The following is a 20688-nucleotide window of genomic DNA, read 5'->3' on the forward strand; positions in this document are numbered from 1 at the left end:
AACATTTTTAAAAACCTGTCAGATTTTTCATTTTACTAGTCTACAAACCTTTTACAAAACTTATTATTTCATAAACATATTTAATGAATTTTATGATATAATCATTTACAGTACCTAAATGAATATTACAAGATCATGTAGATAGAATTACATTTTAATAAATATCATCATAAAATTGAATTTTATTTTTTCATCAGCCTTTGAACATGTGCAGTTATAAGCTCTGTTAGGCACTACCATCTAGTGGTGAAAAGGGGTAACTGCAAACTTGCCAGTAAAAACAAAGATCTCCCTTGAAATCTCCAGTTGGCCTGTTTGCTCATCTCTCCCTGCTCACTCATTCACAATCAATGTAAAGGATCAAATGAACTCCTGAAGACATCTGCCCTTTCCTAGGTCCTACCAAAAACTAACTCAAGATGAAAAACAAAACCTGAACTGTCCTATAACTATTTTTTTTTTTAAAGAGACAGGGAATCGCTCTGTTGCCCTGGCTAGAGTCCAGTGGTGTGATCATGGGGTCACTGTAGCCTTGAACTCCTGGGCTCAAGTGATCCTCCCACTTCAGCCTCCCGAGTAGCTGAAACCACAGGTGCACACCACCCTACCCAGCTAATTTTTAGACTTTTTGTAGAGGCAGGGTCTTGATTTGTTGACCAGGTTGGTCTTGAACTCCTAGGCTCAAATAATCCTCCTGTCTCTGCCTCCCAAAGTGGCAGGATTACAAGCACCTTGCCCTATAACTATTCTTTCCCCCCGCCCAGAAACAATTCTTGCTCCAGAAACTATTGTTAAAAACAGAATCAGGACTGTCAGGCCTGGGTGCGGTGGTTCACACCTGTAATCCTAGCATTTTGGGAGGCCGAGGTGGGCGGATCACTTGAGGTCAGCAGTCCAAGTTTGGCCAACATGGCAAAACCTCCTGTCTACTAAAAAATACAAAAATTAGCCAGGCATGGGAGGGCGCACCTATAATCCCAGCTACTTGGGGGACTGAGGCAGGACAATCACTTGAACCCAGGAGGTGGAGGTTGCAATGAGCCGAGATCGCCCTGCACTCCAGCCTGGGCGGGCAACAGAGTGAGACTCTGTTTCAAAAACAAAAACAAAAACAAAAACAAACCCACAAAAACAGAATCAGGCTGGGTGCAGTGGCTCACATTTGTAAACCCAGCATTTTTTTGAGAGGCAAAGGTGGGAGGATTGCTTGAGCCCAGGAGTTCGAGACCAGCCCGGGCAACAAAGCAAGACCCTGTCTCTACAAAAAGATAAAAAGATTGGCTGGGTATAGTGGCATGCGCCTGTGGTCCCAGCTACTTGGGAGACCAAGGCGGGAGGATTGCTTGAGCCCAGGTGGTTGAGGCTGCAGTTAGCTATGTTCATGTCTGTACTCCAGCCTGGGCAACAGAGCAAGACCTTGTCTCCAAAAAACAACAACAACAACAAACAAATTGGCCGGGCACAGTAGCTCACGCCTGTAATCCCAGCACTTTAGGAGGCGGAGGCAGGCAGATCACGAGGTCAGGAGATCGAGATCTTACTGGCCAACATGGTGACACCACATCTCTACTAAAAATATAAAAATTAGCCGGGTGTGGTAGCGTGCACCTGTAGTCCCAGCTACTCAGGAGGCTGAAGCAGGAGAAACGCTTGAACTCGGGAGGCGGAGGTTGCAGTGAGCTGAGATCACGCCACTGCACTACAGGCTGGGCGACAGAGCGAGACTCAAAAAAAAAAAAACAAAAAACAAATTGAATCAAGATACATGCAATTACAAAGAGGAAAAATAGTAACTTTATAATGGAGAAATTTGACAGACAATGCCTTATCAAGTAAGCAGAATTAATATCATTGGTATTGGCTCAACTAGGATTTATGTGACTCCTGAGATGATACACTATGAAGGATGCATCACGGTTTTTTTGGAGACAGAGTCTAGCTCTGTCACCTCCCGGGCTCCCAGGATCAAGCAATTCTCCTTCCTCAGCCTCCCAAGTAGGCATGTGCCACCACACCCAGCTAATTTTTTGTGTGTGTTTTTTTTTTTCCCCTCTTGTTGCCCAGGCTGGAGTGAAATGGCGTGATCTCGGCTCACTGCAACCTCCGCCTCCCAGGTTCAGGTGATTCTCCTGCCTCAGCCTCCCCAGTAGGTGGGATTACAGGTGCCCACCACCATGCCCAGATAATTTTTATATTTTTAGTAGAGACAGGGTTTCGCCATATTGGCCAGGCTGGTCTCCAACTTCTGACCTCAGGTGATCCACCCACCTTGGCCTCCCAAAGTGCTGGGATTACAGACGTGAGCCACTGCGTCCGATCTGGACACATCACTTTTGTGGCATTCTACCAAAAATGCATAGCTTGAATCTATGAGGAAACATCACACTGAAACTCAAATTGAGGAACATTCCACAAAATAGCTCAGTTGCTCTTTAAAAAAATGACAAAGTCACTAAGGATAAAGACTGAAGAATTGGCCGGGCGCGATGGCTCATGCCTATAATCCCAGCACTTTGGGAGGCCAAGGCGGGTGGATCACGAGGTCAGAGGTTCGAGACCAGCCTGACCAACATGGTGAAACCCCGTCTCAACTAAAAACACAAAAAAATTAGCTGGGCGTGGTGGCGGGCGCCCGTAATCTCAGCTACTCAGGAGGCTGAGGCAGGAGAATTGCTTGAACCCGGGAGGTGGAGGTTGCAGTGAGCCGAGATCGCGCCACTGCACTCCAGCCTGGGCGACAGAGCAAGACTCTGTCTCAAAAAAAAAAAAAAAGACTGAAGAATTGCTCCAGATCAAAAGAAACTAGAAAAATGGCAACTAAATGCAATGTGTAATTCTGGACCAGGGAAAAAAAGTTTTTTTTCCCTTTTTCTATATGGACAATTGGTAAAATTTGAAAGTCTGAATTAGATAAGAGTACTGCATCAACAATTAATTTACTGATTTTGATAATTATACTATGGTTATATAAGAAAATGTTGTTTTTAGGAAATACCCACTGAAGCATTTAGAAATAAAGTATTTCAACAATTTACATTCTTTGAGAGACAGGGCTCTTGCTCTGTCACCCAGGCTGGAGCTCAGTGGCGTATTCATAGCTCAGTGTATCCCTGAACTCCTGGATTCAAGTAATCCTCCCGTTCTCAGTAGCTAGGACCACAGGTGTGCACCACAATGACCAGCTGATGTTTTCATAATTTTGTAGAGACAGTTTCACTATGTTGCCCAGGCTGGTGTTGAACTCCTGGGCTCAAAGCTGTCCTCCTGCCTTAGCCTCCCAAACTGTTGGGATTACAGGTGTGAGACACTGTGTCCAGTCTAAAAACTAACTTTCTTTTTTTGAGACAAGTTCTCACTCTGTTACCTACCTTGGAGTGCAGTAGCACGATCACAGCTCATTGCAGCCTTGACCTCCCAGGCTCAAGCAATCCTGCCACCCCACCATGCCTGGCTAATTTTTAAATTTTTTTGTAGAGACGGGGTTTCACCATGTTGTCCAGGCTGGTCTTGAACTCCTGGGCTCAAGCGATCTGCCCACCTCGGCCTCCCAAAATGTTGGTATTACAACCATGAGCCACTGTGCCTGGTCAAAACTTACTTTCTAATGATTCAGAAAAAAAAAATTATATATAAAGAGAGAGTATTTTATTTATTTTTTGACACGGAGTCTCGCTATGTCACCCAGGCTGGAGTGCAGTGGCGCGATTTCAGCTCACTGCAAGCTCCGCCTCCTGGGTTCACGCCATTCTCCTGCCTCAGCCTCCCGAGTAGCTGGGACTACAGGTACCCGCCACCACACCCAGCTAATTTTTTGTATTCTTAGTAGAGACGGGATTTCACTGTGTTAGCCAGGATGGTCTCAATCTCCTGACCTTGTGATCCGCCCACCTTGGCCTCCCAAAGTGCTGGGATTACAGGCGCGAGCCACCATGCCCGGCCAAGAGAGAGTATTTTAAAAAATAAAAATGAGGTGGATCACTTGACCCTGGGAGGCAGAGGTTGCAGTGAGCTTAGATGACACCACTGAGCTCCTGTCCGGGTGACAGGGCAAGACCCTGTCTCAAAAACAATAAAATAAAAATAAATAAATAAATAAATAAAGTAAGGGATTTTCAAAATAGTAGTTTTGAATATATCAATGCCAACTGTGAATATACTAGCAAACAGAAAAAATTAAGTTTCATAAAGCTAGCACAGACCATAATAACAACTAAAATTATAAGGAATTTAGGAGTAAGTATAACAAAGATGTATGACTTTCATGGCAAGCCTAGGCAACATAGTAAGACTCCATCTCTACAAATAAATACCCAGGTGTGATGGTGCAGGCCTGTGGCCCCAGCTACTTGGGAGGCTGAGGTGGAAGGATCGCTTGAGTCTGGAGGTCAAGACCAGCCTGGGCAACATAGTAAGACTGTTCTCCACAGAAAGGAAAAAATAAAAACATAAATCTTATTATAAAGTATGTCAACCTAAAAGGAAGGAACTGAGGAACATTTAATATAGAGAGTTTATTTGGGCCAAGGTTGAGGACACATTTACAAATTGCCTTGGGGAATGCTTGGGGAGAACAAAAGAGGCTCAAGTTTTTAAAGAAAAAAGGATTGGCCAGGTGTGGTGGCTTAGGCCTGTAATCTCAGCACTTTAAGAGGCCAAGGTGGGCAGATAGCTTGAGCTCGGGAGTTGAGACCAGCCTGGGCAACAAAGTGAGACCCCCTGCCCCTACAAAAAATACAAAAAATTAGCTGGGCATGGTAGTGTGTGCTTGTAGTCCCAGCTACTCGGGAGGATGAAGTGGGAGAATTGCTTGAGCCTTGGAAGTCAAGGTTGCAGTAAGCCATGTTTGCACCACTGCACTCCACCCTGGGTGACAAAGCAAGATCCTGTTGAGGGGAGGGGAGGGGAGGGGAAAGGAGGGGAGGGGGAAGGGGAAAGAAAAGGAAGGGAAAGAAGGGAAGGAAGGGAAAGAAAGGAAGGAAAGGAAGGAAGGGAAAGAAAGGAAGGAAAGGAAGGAAGGGAAAAAGAGAGAAAGAGTGAGAAAGAGAAAAAGAGAGAGACAGACAGGAGAGAAAAGAAAAAAAAGAAAAGAGCACAAATCAGGAGGAGGAGGTGATCACAAAGAGGAGGTGATAACAAAAGTTGTTAGTCAGGACTGTTCACTGGCTTACAGAAATAACATTAGTTAGTGATTGGCTACATATTATGAAGTACAGGATATATGGCATTTTATGGTTACCTGGCATCCCACATAACAGCTGGCTTCAAGAGATAATAATTATTTAGCTCAAGGGGGCGTGACATGATTGCTGTTCTATTTCAGTGCCTCTCTGGGCCTGATAAAGTAAAGGGGCTCATATTTCTCAGATAAAAATTTCTTCTTTTTTTTTCTTCCCCAAGTAGCAAGTGTGGAAACAGAACAGAATGCAGAATGATTCATCATATATGGGAAATTAATAAACGTTGGGGTTGGTACTATAGTCAGTGGGGATAGGATGAACTATTTAAAAATTAGATTTCTCGGCCGGGCGCGGTGGCTCACGTCTGTAATCCCAGCGCTTTGGGAGGCCGATGCAGGCGGATCATGAGATCAGGAGTTCGAGACCAGCCTAACCAACATGGTGAAGCCCCATCTCTACTAAAAATACAAAAGTCAGCCAGGTGTGGTAGCACACACCTGTAATCCCAGCTGCTCAGGAGGCTGAGGCAGGAGAATCACTTGAACTGGGGAGGCGGAGGTTGCAGTGAGCCAAGATCGCACCACTGCACTCCAGCCTGGGCAACAGAGTGAGACTCCATCTCAAAAAAAAAAAAAAAACAAGAAAAAAAAAGATTTCTCCCATATACTTACACAAAAATAAATTGTACATGAGCTAAGGATTTAAATGTGAAAGGCAAAATGCTTAAAGGAAAAGACTTGGTAATGATTGAGAAGATCCTATTAGATAAACTGCAGAAGAAAACAACTATAAGCTCTGGACAACTCCCTGAAGGTCCTGGAGAGAGACCAAAACCAAGTGGATGTTACACGTCAGTACTTAGAAGGGAGAGGTACTGGGCAACATTCCGGTTTTATGGTTTTTCGCCTAAGGGCAGGCCCCAGGACAGAAAAACTGGTGAGAAACTACCCATTTTACTGGCTTGAAGAACCAGAGTACTTCATCAAAATTGAAAACGTCTGTTTTTCAAAAGGCACCATGAAAAAATGAATTGGCCAAGCCAGACACTGGGGAAAAATATTCACAATACATATACCTAACCATATATGTATATAAAGAATTCCTACAACTCAATAATCAAAGAGCAAGCAATCAAACTTTTTAAACGAGTAAAATGTTGAGAGTTCTTTGCAGAAGAAGATATATCAATAACAAAGTACAAAGTACAGGAAATAGTATTCAACATACATTAGAAAATCAAACTACGAAATACCATTTGACACTCATTAGAAGGGCTAATTTGAAAGTCCAAATGTTGATGAGGCTGTAAAACAACTGGAACTCCAGTTGTTGCTGATGGGAGTGTAAAATGGTACAACCGCATTGGAAAACTCTGGTAGTTTCTTATAGAATTAAATACACATCTACCATATGACCCAGCAATTCTAACTCCTCGGTATTTACCTAAGCGAAATGAAAATGTATTTCTTTATTTTATCTATTTTTATTTTTATAAAATAATGTATTTCTGCTGAACGTATTTCTTGTTTTAAAAATGTAATTAACTTTCCACACTACAACATAGAAAATGTATTTCTACCAAAATCTTGTACGATAATGTGCACGACAACCTTACTTATAACAGCCAAAACCTGAAAACAATCCAAATTCCAACAAAACGAGAAAGGGTAAACAAACTGTGACTTATTTGCACAATGCCACACTATGTAGGTGATAAAAAAACGATCAACTACTGAGGCACATAACATGAATAAATCTCAAACCATTATGTTGAGTAAATAAAGCAAGGCATAAAATAGGACCTCCTATATGATTCTGCTTGATCAAGTCTAAGAACAACAAAATTCATTTATGTTTGTAAAAATCAGAAGGTGATGGTGGGGTGAGGGAGAGTAAGAATTGACTGGGAGAAAGCACGTGGGAATTTTTCAGGAAGATGAAAATGTTCTATATCCTGACTGGGTAATAGTCATATGGATGTATACACCTGTCAAAACTCACTGAACTTAAGATCTGGACAACTTATTGTATGTGAACTACACCTCAAAGAAAGAGAGGGAGAGAGAAAAAGTGGCTGACATGTAAGAAGTTTTCAATATATATTAATATCCTTTTTCTATTCCTGTTCCAGAAATACAGTGTAGTAAAAACCAACCTAATTTTACTTCTCAAAAATTGATTCCAAAATATGGGACAGCCACCTGCAAATGCCTAATTTTAAAATGATTCATTTAATTTATATGACTTGGCTGGTAAGTTAGTTCGTGGTCATACCAAATGTGTCAAAATTGGAGTTGGCCTTTTATTATACAGTAGTACAATGGAGCAGAAGGAGTATTAAACTGGCAACTGGTTTTGTATTGCTGATTCCAGTATTTAACGGCTTTGTGATTTTTGATGCATCAATACACATCCAAGAGTTTCAAGTTCCTTTATTTGTAAAAAGGGAGATAATGATAACTTCCTTACAGACTACTGTGAGAACCAAACAAAAGCACATATATATATGTGAATGAAAGCACCCTGGACACTGTAATGGGGAAGTATTTTATAACACAGTAGTGGAACCAAACAGATAAATTAACTAAATAACCTGCTTAAATAGTCTTTCTTTTTATTGACTATTGACTATATGAATACATACCGTCCATTTCACCTCCGGGCGAGCAAGTGGAATAAATCGTCCATCAAACATGTGAGAAAATGGCCCATGACCTTAAAAACAAAAGCAGCCTTAGAACAAGAAAAACATCTGTAAACCAACAAAAACTTTTTTCTTTTTTTTTTTTTGAGACAGAGTTTCGCTCTTGTTGCCCAGGCTGCAGTGCAGTGGTACAATCTTGGCCCAACACAATTTCCGCCCCCTGGGTTCAAGCGATTCTCCTGCCTCAGGCTACCAAGTAGCTGGGATTACAGGTGTGTGCAGCCACACCTAGCTAATTTTGTATTTTTAGTAGAGACGGGGTTTCTCTATGTTGGTCAGGCTGGTCTCGAACTCCTGACCTCAGGTGATCCACCCGTCTCAGCCTCCCAAAGTGCTGGGATTACAGGCGTGAGCCACCACACTCGGCCAAACTGAATTATTTAATCTTTTTAGTCTAACTTGAATAGCAAAAGAAATTAATAACCTAAAAATACAATCACAGAAAGGGACAAACCCTTTCTTCCTATTTCTAAAACAGGAGAACAGGAAGCAGAAACATATGGAAAAGTAAGTTCTTCATCGAGTGGTCTCTAGTCACCAGGGCTTACATAAATCTGATAAAAGGGCAGTTTTTGTTGTTTTTTGAAGAGACAGAGTCTTGCTATGTTGTTCAGGCTGGAGTGCAGTGGCTATTCACAAGCATGATCATTATGCACTGTAGCCTTGGACTCCTGACCTCAAGTCATCCTCCTGCCTCAGCCACCTGAATAGCTGGGACTACAAGCATGCACCACCACACAGGGCTTGATAAATGGACAATTCTGTGTAACTAAAAAGAATGTTAATGCCAAAAACTTTTTGAAATCTTCAGATTGAAAATATCTGGATTAAAATAGCAGTTTTAAGAAAAGCCACTAGGGCTGGGTGTAGTGGCTCATGCCTGTAATCCCAGCACTCTGGGAGGCTGAGGCGGGTGGATCACTTTGAGTCAGGAGTTCGAGACCAGCCCAGCCAACATGGTAAAAACCCTGTCTCTACTAAAAATACAAAAAAGTAGCCAGGCTTGGTGGCAGGCACCTGTAGTCCCAGCTACTCGGGAGGCTGAGGCAGGAGAATGGCATGAACCTGGGAAGCGGAGCTTGCAGTGAGCCAAGATCACACCACTATACCCCAGCCTGGGTGACACAGCAAGACTCCATCTCAAAAGAAAAAAAAGGGGCTGGGCGCGGTGGCTCATGCCTGTAATCCCAGCACTTTGGGAGGCCGAGGTGGGTAGATCACGAGGTCAGGAGTTCAAGACAAGCCTGGCCAAGATGGTGAAACCCTGTCTCTACTAAAAATACAAAAATTAGGCGGGTGTGGTGGCAGGCGCCTGTAATCCTACCTACTCAGGAGGCTGAGGCAGGAGAATCGCTTGAACCCGGGAGGCAGAGGTTGCAGTGAGCCGAGATTGCGCCACTGCACTCCAGCCTGGGCAACAGAGTGAGATTCCGTCTCAGGGAAAAAAAAAAGAAAATCCACTGGGGTGCAGGAAGAAAAAATTAGAATTTATCGTATAACTCTCAAGCTTAAAAAAATCTATCTTTGGCTGGGTGTGGTGGCTCATGCCTGTAATCCCAGCACTTTGGGAGGCTGAGGCAGGTGGATCACCTGAGGTCAGGAGTTTGAGACCAGCCTGACCAATATGGTAAAACCTCATCTCTACTAAAACTATATTAGCTGGGCATGGTGGCATGTGCCTGTAGTCCCAGCTACTTGGGAGGCTGAGGCAGGAGAATGGCTTGAACCCGGGAGGCGGAGGTTGTGGTGAGCCAAGATCGTACCACTGCACTCCAGTCTGGGCAACAGAGCGAGACTCCATTTGGGGGAAAAAAAAAAAAAAAGAAGTGAGCCACTTAACTGGAGAGGGAAGTCTACCTAGACTAGCCCTGGCCCTGCTTTGCAAGTCACAGGCTACACATAAAGGCTCGCTAATGCAGTGCTCAGGCTCCTGGGGACTGGCAAAGGTTTCCCAATGATTCTCTCTCAAAATACCAAGAATCCATCAAATTTATCATCTAGGGGCAGGTATTGGTTCTTTGGAAGTCTCCGGGGGACATAAAAAGAGTGCCTACTCGCTTTAAGTATCTGGCTATCCAAACAGTGGCACGCGCCTCCCTTCCCCTGCCCTGAGGGTACACACAAACTCTCAGGGTCCCTGAATAAGTAGGAATAAACTATAAGGATAGAGGTAAAAACCCCCATGATTTAAAAGGAACAGTCCCAGCCCAACGTGGTGACTTATGCCTGTATTCCCAACACTTTGGGAGGCCGAGGGAGGTGAATCACTTGAGGTCAGGAGGTTGAGACCAGTTTCAACAACATGATGAAACTGCATTTCTACTAAAAACAGAGAAAAATTAGCCAGGCGCTACTCGGGAGGCTGAGGCAGAAGAATCACTTGAACCCAGGAGGCGGAGGTTGCAGTGAGCCGAGATCGTGCCAACTGCACTCCAGTCTCTCTGACAGAGCAAGACTCCATCTCAAAAATAAATAAATAAATGGGACAGTCCCCTTTCTCTTTGTCACAGGAAAAGGATGATATTCTTTTGCTTGGATTAAAGTGGCCCAAGACCTCACATGGATCACAAAAGACAAGGAGTTCTCTAAATGTGTTAATCCACTTGGGCAGATTAGAGATTATAAATATGAAAAAAATGGATTTCACCAAATAACTGAAGGAAAAATGGTGATTTTATTTAATAAGAAGGATAAGGCCAGGCGCGGTGGCTCACACCTGTAATCCCAGCTCTCAGGGAGGCAGAGGCAGGAGGATAGCTTGAGCCCAGGAGTTCGAGACCTGCCTGGGCAATATAGCGAGATCCCGTTCTCCATAAAAAGGAAGAAAAAAAAAGACCAAAAATAATAATAATAATAATAAGTGTAAGAAGGATAAAAGAAAAATAAAATTCACACATTATCCTAAAAGCAGTAGTAAGAAAAACTCACTATCAAAAAGTCCTTTCATATAACCTATAGTAAAGATGATGGCCGGGCACGGTGGCTCATGCCTGTAATCCCAGCACTTTGGGAGGCTGAGGCTGGTGGATCACCTGAGGTCAGGAGTTCGAGACCAGCCTGGCCAACATGGTGAAACCCCATCTCTGCTAAAAATACAAAAATTAGCTGGATATGGTGGTGCATGCCTGTAATCCTAGCTACTCGGGAGGCTGAGGCACGAGAATTGCTTGAAACCAGGAAGTGGAGGTTGCAGTGAACCAATAATGAGCCACTGCACTCCAGCCTGGGCAACAGAGCAAGATCTCGTCTCATTAAAAAAAAAAAAAAACCCACTTTAGCAAAGATGTTTAATGTGAGAAATTCACTGAAAGTTGCCAAGAAAATAAAATAGCAATGTTTTTTACTTACGAATCATTCTAGGAAGAAGCAACAGTACATTTATACTAACGTCAACTGAAGAATTAAAATACAATTTCCATATTCTCTTGGTTGACCTGATTTTTTAACGTCAAAGAGAGGTAACATATGTTATGATTTTACATAACAACTTTGTCTCTTTGTACAGCTTACCAAGATCATGACAAAGTCCAGCAATCTGAACACAGAGAATATCTCGTTCACTTATCTGCAGCTCTGGTTGTTTTTCACCCAGTGCGCGAACTAGACATCCTGCTAGATACCCCACCCTGCAGAGCAAAAACACAAAAAGTCACTTTTCTGTTTGCAAGAGGAGTGATAGTTCTGGTCCTCAAGAACTTCAGTATGTTTCCTTAAACATTCTAAGATACCTTTAGGGCAACTTTACTGAACAGTATATTTCAGAACTAGGCAGGAACACACACAAACGGAATCCCAAAAGCAGGACTTCTGGCTCAATATCACCAATCATTAGAGGAACGCACATCAAAACCACAGTGAGATACTTCACACTCCTTAGGATAGCTACTATTAAAAAAAGAAAACCAGAAAATAACAAGTGTTGGACATGATGTGGAGAAGTTGGAAGCCTGTGCACTGTTAGTGGGGATGTATTATGGTGTAGCTGCCATGGAAAACAGTATGGGTGCTCCACAAAAATTAAAAACGGAATCACCACAGTGATTTAGCAATTTCACTTCTGGGTATACACCCACAATAACTGAAAGTAGGTCTTGAAAAGATTGGCTGGGCTCAGGGGCTCACGCCTGTAATCCCAGCACTTTGGGAGGCTGAGGCGGGCAGATCACTTGAGGTCAGGGGTTCGAGACCAGCCTGGCCAACATGTTGAAGCCCCATCTCTACTAAAAAATACAAAAATTAGCTCAGCATGGTGGCAGGTACTTGTAATCCCAGCTATTTGGGAGGCTGAGGCAGGAGAATTGCTTGAACCCAAGAGGCACAGGTTGCAGTGAGCCGAGATCTCGCCATTGCACTCCAGCCTGGGCAACAGAGCAAGATTCCGTCCCCACCACCCCCCCAAAAAAAAGAAAGAAAATATATTTGTACAGATATGTTCATAGCAGCACTCTCAAAATAGCCAAGAGGTAAAAGCAACAGGTATCCATCAACAAATGAATGTATAAACAAAATGTGGTAGGTACATATGATAAAATATTATTCAACCTTAAAAAGGAAATAATAAATTAATTAAAAAAAAAAAGTAAAAATAAAAAATAAAAAAAAGGAAAGAAATACTGACACATGCTACAACATAGATGAACTTTGAGGAAATTATGCTAAGTGAAATAAGCTAGTGACAAAAAGATAAATATTATATGATTTCACTAAGATGAGGTACCTAGAGTAGCCAAATTCATAAACAAAAAGAAGAGGGTCGGGTGCGGTGGCTCATGCCTGTAATCCCAGCACTTTGGGAGGCCAAGGTGGGCAGATCACCTGAGGTCGAGAGTTCAAGAACAGCCTGGCCAACGTAGTGAAACTCCATCTCTACTAAAAATACAAAATTAGCCAGGCGTGGTGGCAGGTGCCAGCTACTTGGAAGGCTGTAATCCCAGCTACTTAGAAGGCTGAGGCAGCTACTTGGAAGGCTGCTTGGAAGGCTGTAATCCCAGCTACTTGGAAGGCTGAGGCAGGAGAATCACTTGAACCGAGGAGGCGGAGGTTGTGGTGAGCCGAGATTGCACCATTGCACTCCAGCCTGGGCAACAAGAGCGAAACTCCGTCTCCAAAAAAAAAAAAAAGTAGAATGGTAGTTTCTAGGGGGTTGCAGGGAGGGGGACATGAAGAGTTGTTTAATACGTATACAGTTTCGTTTTTTGTTTTTTTTTTTTTGAGACAGAGTCTCGCTGTGTTGCCCAGGCTGGAGTGCACTGGCACACACCACCATGCCCAGCTGGTTTTTTATTTTTGGTAGAGACGGGGTTTCGCCATGTTGCCCAGGCTGATCTTGAACTCCTGACCTCAGGTGATCTGCTGGCCTCAGCCTCCCAAAGTGCTGGGATTCCAGGTATGAGCCACTGCACCCGGCAAGTTTGGTTTTGTAAGATGATAAGAGTTTTGGTAATCGATTGGTTGCACAATGTGAATGCATTTAACCCTACTAAACTATACACTTAAAAAACACTTAAGACTATGTATTTTCTATTCTGTGTATTTTACCACAGTTTTTTTTTTAAGTAGGAATATCTGGCTTTGCAATGTTTACAACATAATTGGAGATGAAGTACTTAAATGCATTTCCAGCACTTCCATCTGAGCCATTCCTAAATTCTTTTCCCCTGAACTCTGAGCTACATGAGGACAGAGGCAATTGTTATCTTTTTGTGGTTTGGTAGGGCTTAGTAAGTTCGATAAATATTCGTTGATGAATGAACATTTGAGTATAGACACATGTTGTGCCTAACTAAAAATGCTTCTACACAAACAAAAAACCAAAGTAATATACTGTGAGTACTTCATGAAAATCTCAAAGACTGTCTATTCTTCCCTGTCCACTTCCTCCTGGCTCTACACCATATAATGGAAACGCAGACCAACGTCTCAGCTTAGTTGTATGTAACAGAGGCATTGCCTTCTCTAAGATTATGAATGCTTTTTTAACTTATGCATTTCCTGACAGGTAAGAAAATGATCTGGTTCGAAAGAGCAACTCTGTACCAGAGTAAATAGAGAATACAGAAAAATTAAATAATCAAATATACATAATTAGTTATATCAGTAACTGACCCATTAGCTTTTATTTATTTGTTTATTTATTTATTTTTTTGAGACTGATTTTTTTTTTGAGTCACCCAGGCTGGAGTGCAATGGTGCTATCTCAGTTCACTGCAACCTTGGCCTCCCGGGTTCAAGCTATTCTCCTGCCTCAGCCTCCCAGGTAGCTGCAGCGTGCGCCACCACGCCTTGCTAATTTTTGTATTTTTACTAGAGACGGGGTTTCACCATGTTGGTCAGGCTGGTCTCGAACTCATGATCTCAAGTGATCCGCCTGCCCCAGCCTCCCAAAGTGCTGAGATTGGCGGGGCACGGTGGCTCACGCCTGTAATCTCAGCACTTTGAGAGGCTGAGGCAGGCGGATCACGAGGTCAAGAAATCAAGACTATCCTGGTCAATGTGGTGAAACCCTGTCTCTACTAAAAAATACAAAAATTAGCCGGGCGTGTTGGTGGGCACCTGTAATCCCAGCTACTTGGGAGGCTGAGGCAGGAGAATCACTTGAACCCTGGAGGCAGAGGTTGCAGTGAGCTGAGATCGTGCCATTGCACTCCAGCCTGGGAGATGGAGTGAGACTCCATCTCCAAAAAAAAAAAAAGTGCTGGGATTACAGGTGTGAGCCACCACACCCAGCCCCTGTTAGCTTTTAATTAATATTTAAAAACAAATCCAACTGACCTGTCTATAGATACTTTCATTATTTTTCCAGGAAAGATCTGAGGTGGTTAAGAATACATAAAATAAATAAAAATACAACAAGGTAAATAAAAAGCCTCAATTTTGGAGCTGGGCATGGTGGCTCATACCTGTAATCCCAGTACTTTGGGAGGCCGAGGCGGCTGGCTTACAAGGTCAGGAGTTCAAGACCAGCCTGGCCAAGATGGTGAAACCCCGTCTCTACTAAAATTACTAAAATTAGCCAGGTGTGGTGGTGGGCGCCTGTAATCCCAGCTACTCAGGAGGCTGAGGTAGAGAACTGCTTGAACCTGGGAGGTGGAAATTGCAGTGAGCCAAGATTACGCCACTGCACTCCAGCCTAGTGAAAGAGAAAGACTCTGTCTCAAAAAAAAAAAAAAAAAAAAGCCTCAATTTTCTCATCAATAAAATAAGGACATTATCATCATTTTGTAAAACTATTTATTCTCTAAAAGATTAAGACAACTATTTCTTTTTTTTCCTGTTTTCTTTTTCTTTTTTTTTTGAGATGGGGTTTTGCTCTTGTTGCCTAGGCTGGAGTGCGATGGTGCAATCTCAGTTCACTGCAACCACCGCCTCCTGGGTTCAAGTGATCCTCCTGCCTCAGCCTCCTGAGTAGCTGGGATTACAGGTGTGTACCATCATGTCTGGCTAATTTTGTATTTGTAGTAGAGATGGGGTTTCACCATGTTGGCCAAGCTGGTCTTGAACTCCTGACCTCACGTGATCCACCCACTCTGCCTCCCAAAGTGCTGGGATTATAGGTGTGAGCCACCATGCCTGGCCTAATTAGATAACTATTTCATGAGACAGAGGAAATACTTAAAAACTGCAAGTTCCCCACCCCATTCCCTTCTTACCCTAGACTATGCTCAAATCGATTGTGTGAAGCTCCTGGAAAAACATAGTAACCACCTCCCAGCTGTTTGATGTATCGAAGACGTTGAAATTGAGGTGTATCAATGATTCGGACGAGGAGAGGGTGGAGCTCAATGTGGCCATGGATAGGATCATTAATTACCTAGAAAATTATGTTTAATTAATATGAATAACAACATGTAAGTCCAACTGAAATTTGTGTGCAGCCATTCCTAATTATAGTGCAAAGTCAAAGCTATTTGATTTTTCAAGTAAAAATACTAATGGAAATGACAAGATGTTAACATCATTACCTTATTTAGGTATCACTACCAGACAGATCAAGTACATTGGATTTGAGTATATTTTACTTCTTCCTAATGGATGTGAATAACAGAAAAATAAGGATTTTTATTTTTTATTATGTATATGACTTAATTAGTCTTTAATAAGTTTGTCTTGTATTCAAGTTAAACATACATATTCATTTCGATTTAAACACATTCATCCACATCATGTAACCCATATCACTATAGGTATTATGCCTAATTTTTTTTTTTTTTTTTTTTTGAGACAGAGTCTCACTGTGTCACCCAGGCTGGAATGCAGTGGCACGATCTCGGCTCACTGCAACCTCTGCCTCCCAAGTTCAAGCTATTCTCCTGCCTCAGCCTCCCGAGTAGCTGGGACTACAGGGGTGTGCCACCATGCCCAGCTAATTTTTGTATTTTGAGTAGAGACGGGGTTTCACTATGTTGGCCAGGCTGGCCTCGAACTCCTGACCTCAAGTGATCCGCCCACCTCGGCCTCCCAAAGTGTTGGGATTACAGGTGTGAGCCACCGTGCCTGGCCTAAATTTTTTTTTTCTAAATGTATCTATACAGTACTCATCATTAAAACAGAAAAGAAAGAAGGGAGGCAGGGAAAGAAAGAAAGATGGAAATTCCTCTACCATATAGATAAGAAATCATGCAGGTCCGAGTGCAGGTGCTCACATCTGTAATCCCAGCACTTTGGGAGGCCAAGAGTTTGAGACTAGTCTAGGCAACATAGTGAGACCCCGTCTTTAAAAACAAAAATGCAGTGGCGCACATCTGTAGTCCCAGGTACTCTAGAGGCTGAGGTAGGAAGATCCCTTGAGCCCCAGGGGATCAAGGCTGCAGTAACCTACTATTGTGCCACAACACTTCAGCCTAGGCGACAGAGAGAAACTGTGTCTCAAAAAAAGAAGAAAAAAAGCAAGAAAATAATTTTGTACAGCTGAACAATGTGTTTATGTGTGTGTATTGTTTTTGTTTTGTTTTTGTTAGAGATAGGGTCTCGCTTTCTCACCAGGCTGCAGTGCGTTGGCTATTCACAGGCACAATCATAGCTTACTGTAGCCTCAAACTCCAAGGCTCCAGGGATCCTCCTGCCTCAGCCTCCCAAATAGCTGGGACTACAGGCATGTACCACCATTCCTAGCTAATTTATTTTTATTCTTTGTGGAGACAAAGTCTTGCTATATTGCCCAGGCTGACCTCGTTGTCCACCCGCCTCAGCCTCCCGAAGGGCTGGAATTATAGGCATGAGCCACCGCGCCCAGCTAAAATCTACTTTTAAACCATTTAAGGACCTAAAAGCCTTCACTGTAAATTTTTCAGGTTGTAATAACTGTCTTGTTTTTTTTTTTTGTTTGTTTGTTTTTTGAGACAGAGTCTAGTTCTATCACATAAGCTGGAGTATAATCAGGGCTCACTGTAACCTCTGCCTCCCAAGCTCAAGCGATCCTCCCACCTCAGCCTCCCAAGTAGGTGGAACTATACCACGCCTGGCTAATTTTTCTTTTTTTGGTAGAGATGGGGTTTCTGGCAGGGCATGGTGGCTCACGCTTGTAATGCCAGCACTTTGGGAGGCTGAGGCGGGTGGATCACCTGAGGTCAGGAGTTCACGACCAGCCTGACCAACATGACAAAATCCTGTCTCTACTAAAAATACAAAAATTAGCTGGCCGTGGTGGTGGGCGTCTGTTATCCCAGCTACTCAGGAGGCTGAGGCAGGAGAATCGCTTGAACCCAGAAGGCAAAGGTTGCAGTGAGCTGAGATTGTGCCACTGCACTCCACTGCACTCCAGCTTGGGCAACAGAGTGAGACTCTATCTCAAAAAAAAAAAAAAGATTCATTGATACATTTGAAAAATTAGTCCTCATTATGTCAAACACTGCACTCCCTCTTCACCATTACACAATCTCAGCTTCAGAGGCCAACTGAACTAAATTTACCATAAAGAACACTGTGTCAAGAACAAACCATGGTGACCTTGGGTTCGGCAATGGTTTCTTAAATATGACACTAAAAGTACAAGACACAAATGAACAAAAAAATATAAATTGGATTACATAAAAACTTAAAACTTTTGTGATCCAAAGAATACCATCAAAAAAGTAAAAAGACAACCCACAGACTCGGAAAAAATATTTGTGTATCATATCTCCCATAAGGATTTACATCCAGAACATACAAAGAGCTCTTACAACTCAAATTGTGTGTGATGGAACAACACTGTGAACTTTCTAAAAAGCACTGTCTTGCATACTAAAAATGAGTGAATCATACAACTTGTGAATCTCAATAAAGCATTTATGTTTTAAGTATCAAGTTAGGTAGGTATCAAATTAGGGTAGAAATCCTTGAGGTCTGCAACTGAGTAGCAAACTAGGTCAATTCTTGTTGAACTGCATTGCTGATGAAGTTAAATTATTTAAGGTATTGATTTTATTACTAAGCCATGATTCAGTAGTTTGAAAATCTATTTCCAACAACTGTCATTTATAATTTATAAATGAGGTTAAACAATGTTGGTGTTTTTTTTTTTTTGAGACAGGGTCTCACTCTGTTGCCCAGGCTGGAGTGCAGCGGCATGATCATGGCTCACTGAAGCCTCCACCTCCCCAGGTTCAGATGATTTTCCTAAATCAGTTTCCCAAGTAGCTGAGACTACAGGTGTGCACTACCACACCCAGCTAATTTTTCTATTGTTTGTAGATGGAGTTTCACCATATTGCCCAGGCTGGTCTTGAACTTAAGGGCTCAAGTGATCCACCTACCTCAGTCTCCCAAAGTGCTGGGATTACAGGTGTGAGCCACCATTCTCAGCCAACAATGTTCTTTTTAAAGAAAAATAGAAAAAAGAATAAAAGTGGGCAATTGAAACCACTGACTGCCTTAAATATTACTTCAAAAATATATTATTGGCTGGGCACGGTGGCTCATGCCTGTAATCCCAACACTTTGGAAGGCCGAGGCAGGCAGATCACGAGGTCAGGAGTTCGAGGCCAGCCTGGCCAACATGGTGAAACCCCGTCTCTACTATAAATACAAAAATTAGCCAGGTGTGGTGGCACGCACTGGTAATCCCAGCTACTCAGGAGGCTGAGGCAGGAGAATTGCTTGAACCCAGGAGGCGGAGGTTGCAGTGAGCTGAGATCACACCACTGCACTCCAGCCTGGGCAACCGAGTGAAACTCCGTCTCAAAACAACAAAACAGGGACAGGCACAGTGGCACACGCCTGTAATCCCAGCACTTTGGGAGGCTGAGGCGGGTGGATCATGAGGTCAGGAGATTGAGACCATCCTAGCTAACGCGGTGAAACCCCATCTCTACTAAAAATACAAAAAATTAGCTGGGCATGGTGGCACGCGCCTGTAGTCCCAGCTACTCGGGAAGCTGATTTAGGCTGAGGCAGGAGAATCACTTGAACCTGGGATTTGGAAGTTGCAGTGAGCCGAGATTGCACCACTGCACTCCAGCCTGGGAGACAGAGCAAGACTCTGTCTCAAAAGCAAAACAAAACAACAACGAAACATTATTATAGAGTTGAACCAAAAATGTTCATTAAATTTTTTCAGATGTGATTTTCAATAGAAAATAAGCCTAGGAAGGGCTGGTGGCTCACACCTGTAATCCCAGCACTTTGGGAGGCCAAGGTGGGCAGATCATGAGGTCAGGAGTTCAAGACCAGTCTGGCCAACCTGGTGAAACCTTTCCTCTACTAAAAATACAAAAAAAAAAAAAAAAAAATTAACTGGCCGTGGTGGCAGGTGCCTGTAATCCCAGCTACTCAGGAGGCTGAGGCAGGAGAACTGCTTGAATCTGGGAGGCAGAGGTTGCAGTGAGCCCATACCATGCCACTGCACTCCAGCCTGGGCAACAGAGCGAGACTCCCTCTCAAAAAAAAAAAAAAAAAAAAAAAAAGGAAAGGAAAATAACCCTGTAGGCCAGACGTGGTGGCTCATGCCTGTAATCCCAACATTTTGGGAGGCCAAGGCAGATGGATCACATGACGTCAGGAGTTTGAGACCAGCCTGACCAATATGGCGGAACCCTGTCTTTACTAAAAAAATACAAAAACTAGCTGGGCATGGTGGCGTGCACCGGTAGTCCCAGCTACTTGGGAGGCTGAGACAAAAGAATCACTTGAACCCGGGAGGCAGAGGTTGCAGTGAGCCAGACTGTGCCACTGCACTCCAGCGAGACAACAGAGCAAGACTCCATCTCAAAAAAAGAAGGAAAGAAAAGAAGTCTATAACTTGCAAAAGCAAAATTAAAATATGTATTCGTATAGAGAGGGATCGGAAATAACTCAAATACTATACATTACATCTATTTTTTTTAAAAAAAGTGAAAAATGCAAATGATGATCAGGCAAAAAAATACAAAAAAAGAAGATATCCTACATCTTCTCCCAGGTCTGAAACTAAGTTTTCTTAACCTAGGAATGTCAAAAGAGTAAATAAGGTCTATTTCCTGTCACTAACAAAACAAGAAACATTTAATCAAGTATGGTATTAGAATCACTCTGAAGAGCTTATGAAAAATGCACATTCTGGCCGGGTGCAGTGGCTCATGCCTGTAGTCCCAGCACTTTGGGAGGACGAGGTGGGCGGATCACTTGAGGTCAGGAGTTTGACACCAGCCTGGCCAACATGGTGAAACCCCAACTGTACTAAAAATGCAAAAACATTAGCCGGGTATGGTGGTGTACGCCTGTAATCCCAGCTACTCGGGAGGCTGAGGCAGGAGAATCACTTGATCCTGAGAGTCAGAGGTTGCAGTGAGACAAGACAGTGCCACTGAGCCCCAACCTGGGTGACAGAGAGAGATTACATCTCAAAAAGAG

General features: G+C 43.1%; 1 protein-coding gene across 2 annotated transcripts in view; it reads right to left on the reverse strand.

Moving 5' to 3' along the window:
* Positions 1 to 20688, reverse strand: part of SAMHD1 (SAM and HD domain containing deoxynucleoside triphosphate triphosphohydrolase 1) — a 62639-nt gene that overhangs the window by 30376 nt on the left and 11575 nt on the right. For both annotated transcript variants that reach the window (XM_002830274.6, XM_054542238.2), the window contains exons 4-6: positions 15531 to 15691; positions 11392 to 11507; positions 7822 to 7892 (exon numbers count right to left, since the gene is read on the reverse strand). In XM_002830274.6, the coding sequence (XP_002830320.2) occupies positions 7822 to 7892; positions 11392 to 11507; positions 15531 to 15691 (348 nt within the window). The remainder of the gene's footprint in view (positions 1 to 7821; positions 7893 to 11391; positions 11508 to 15530; positions 15692 to 20688) is intronic.

Source organism: Pongo abelii, chromosome 21 (assembly GCF_028885655.2).
Source record: "Pongo abelii isolate AG06213 chromosome 21, NHGRI_mPonAbe1-v2.0_pri, whole genome shotgun sequence".
Lineage (NCBI taxonomy): Eukaryota > Metazoa > Chordata > Mammalia > Primates > Hominidae > Pongo > Pongo abelii.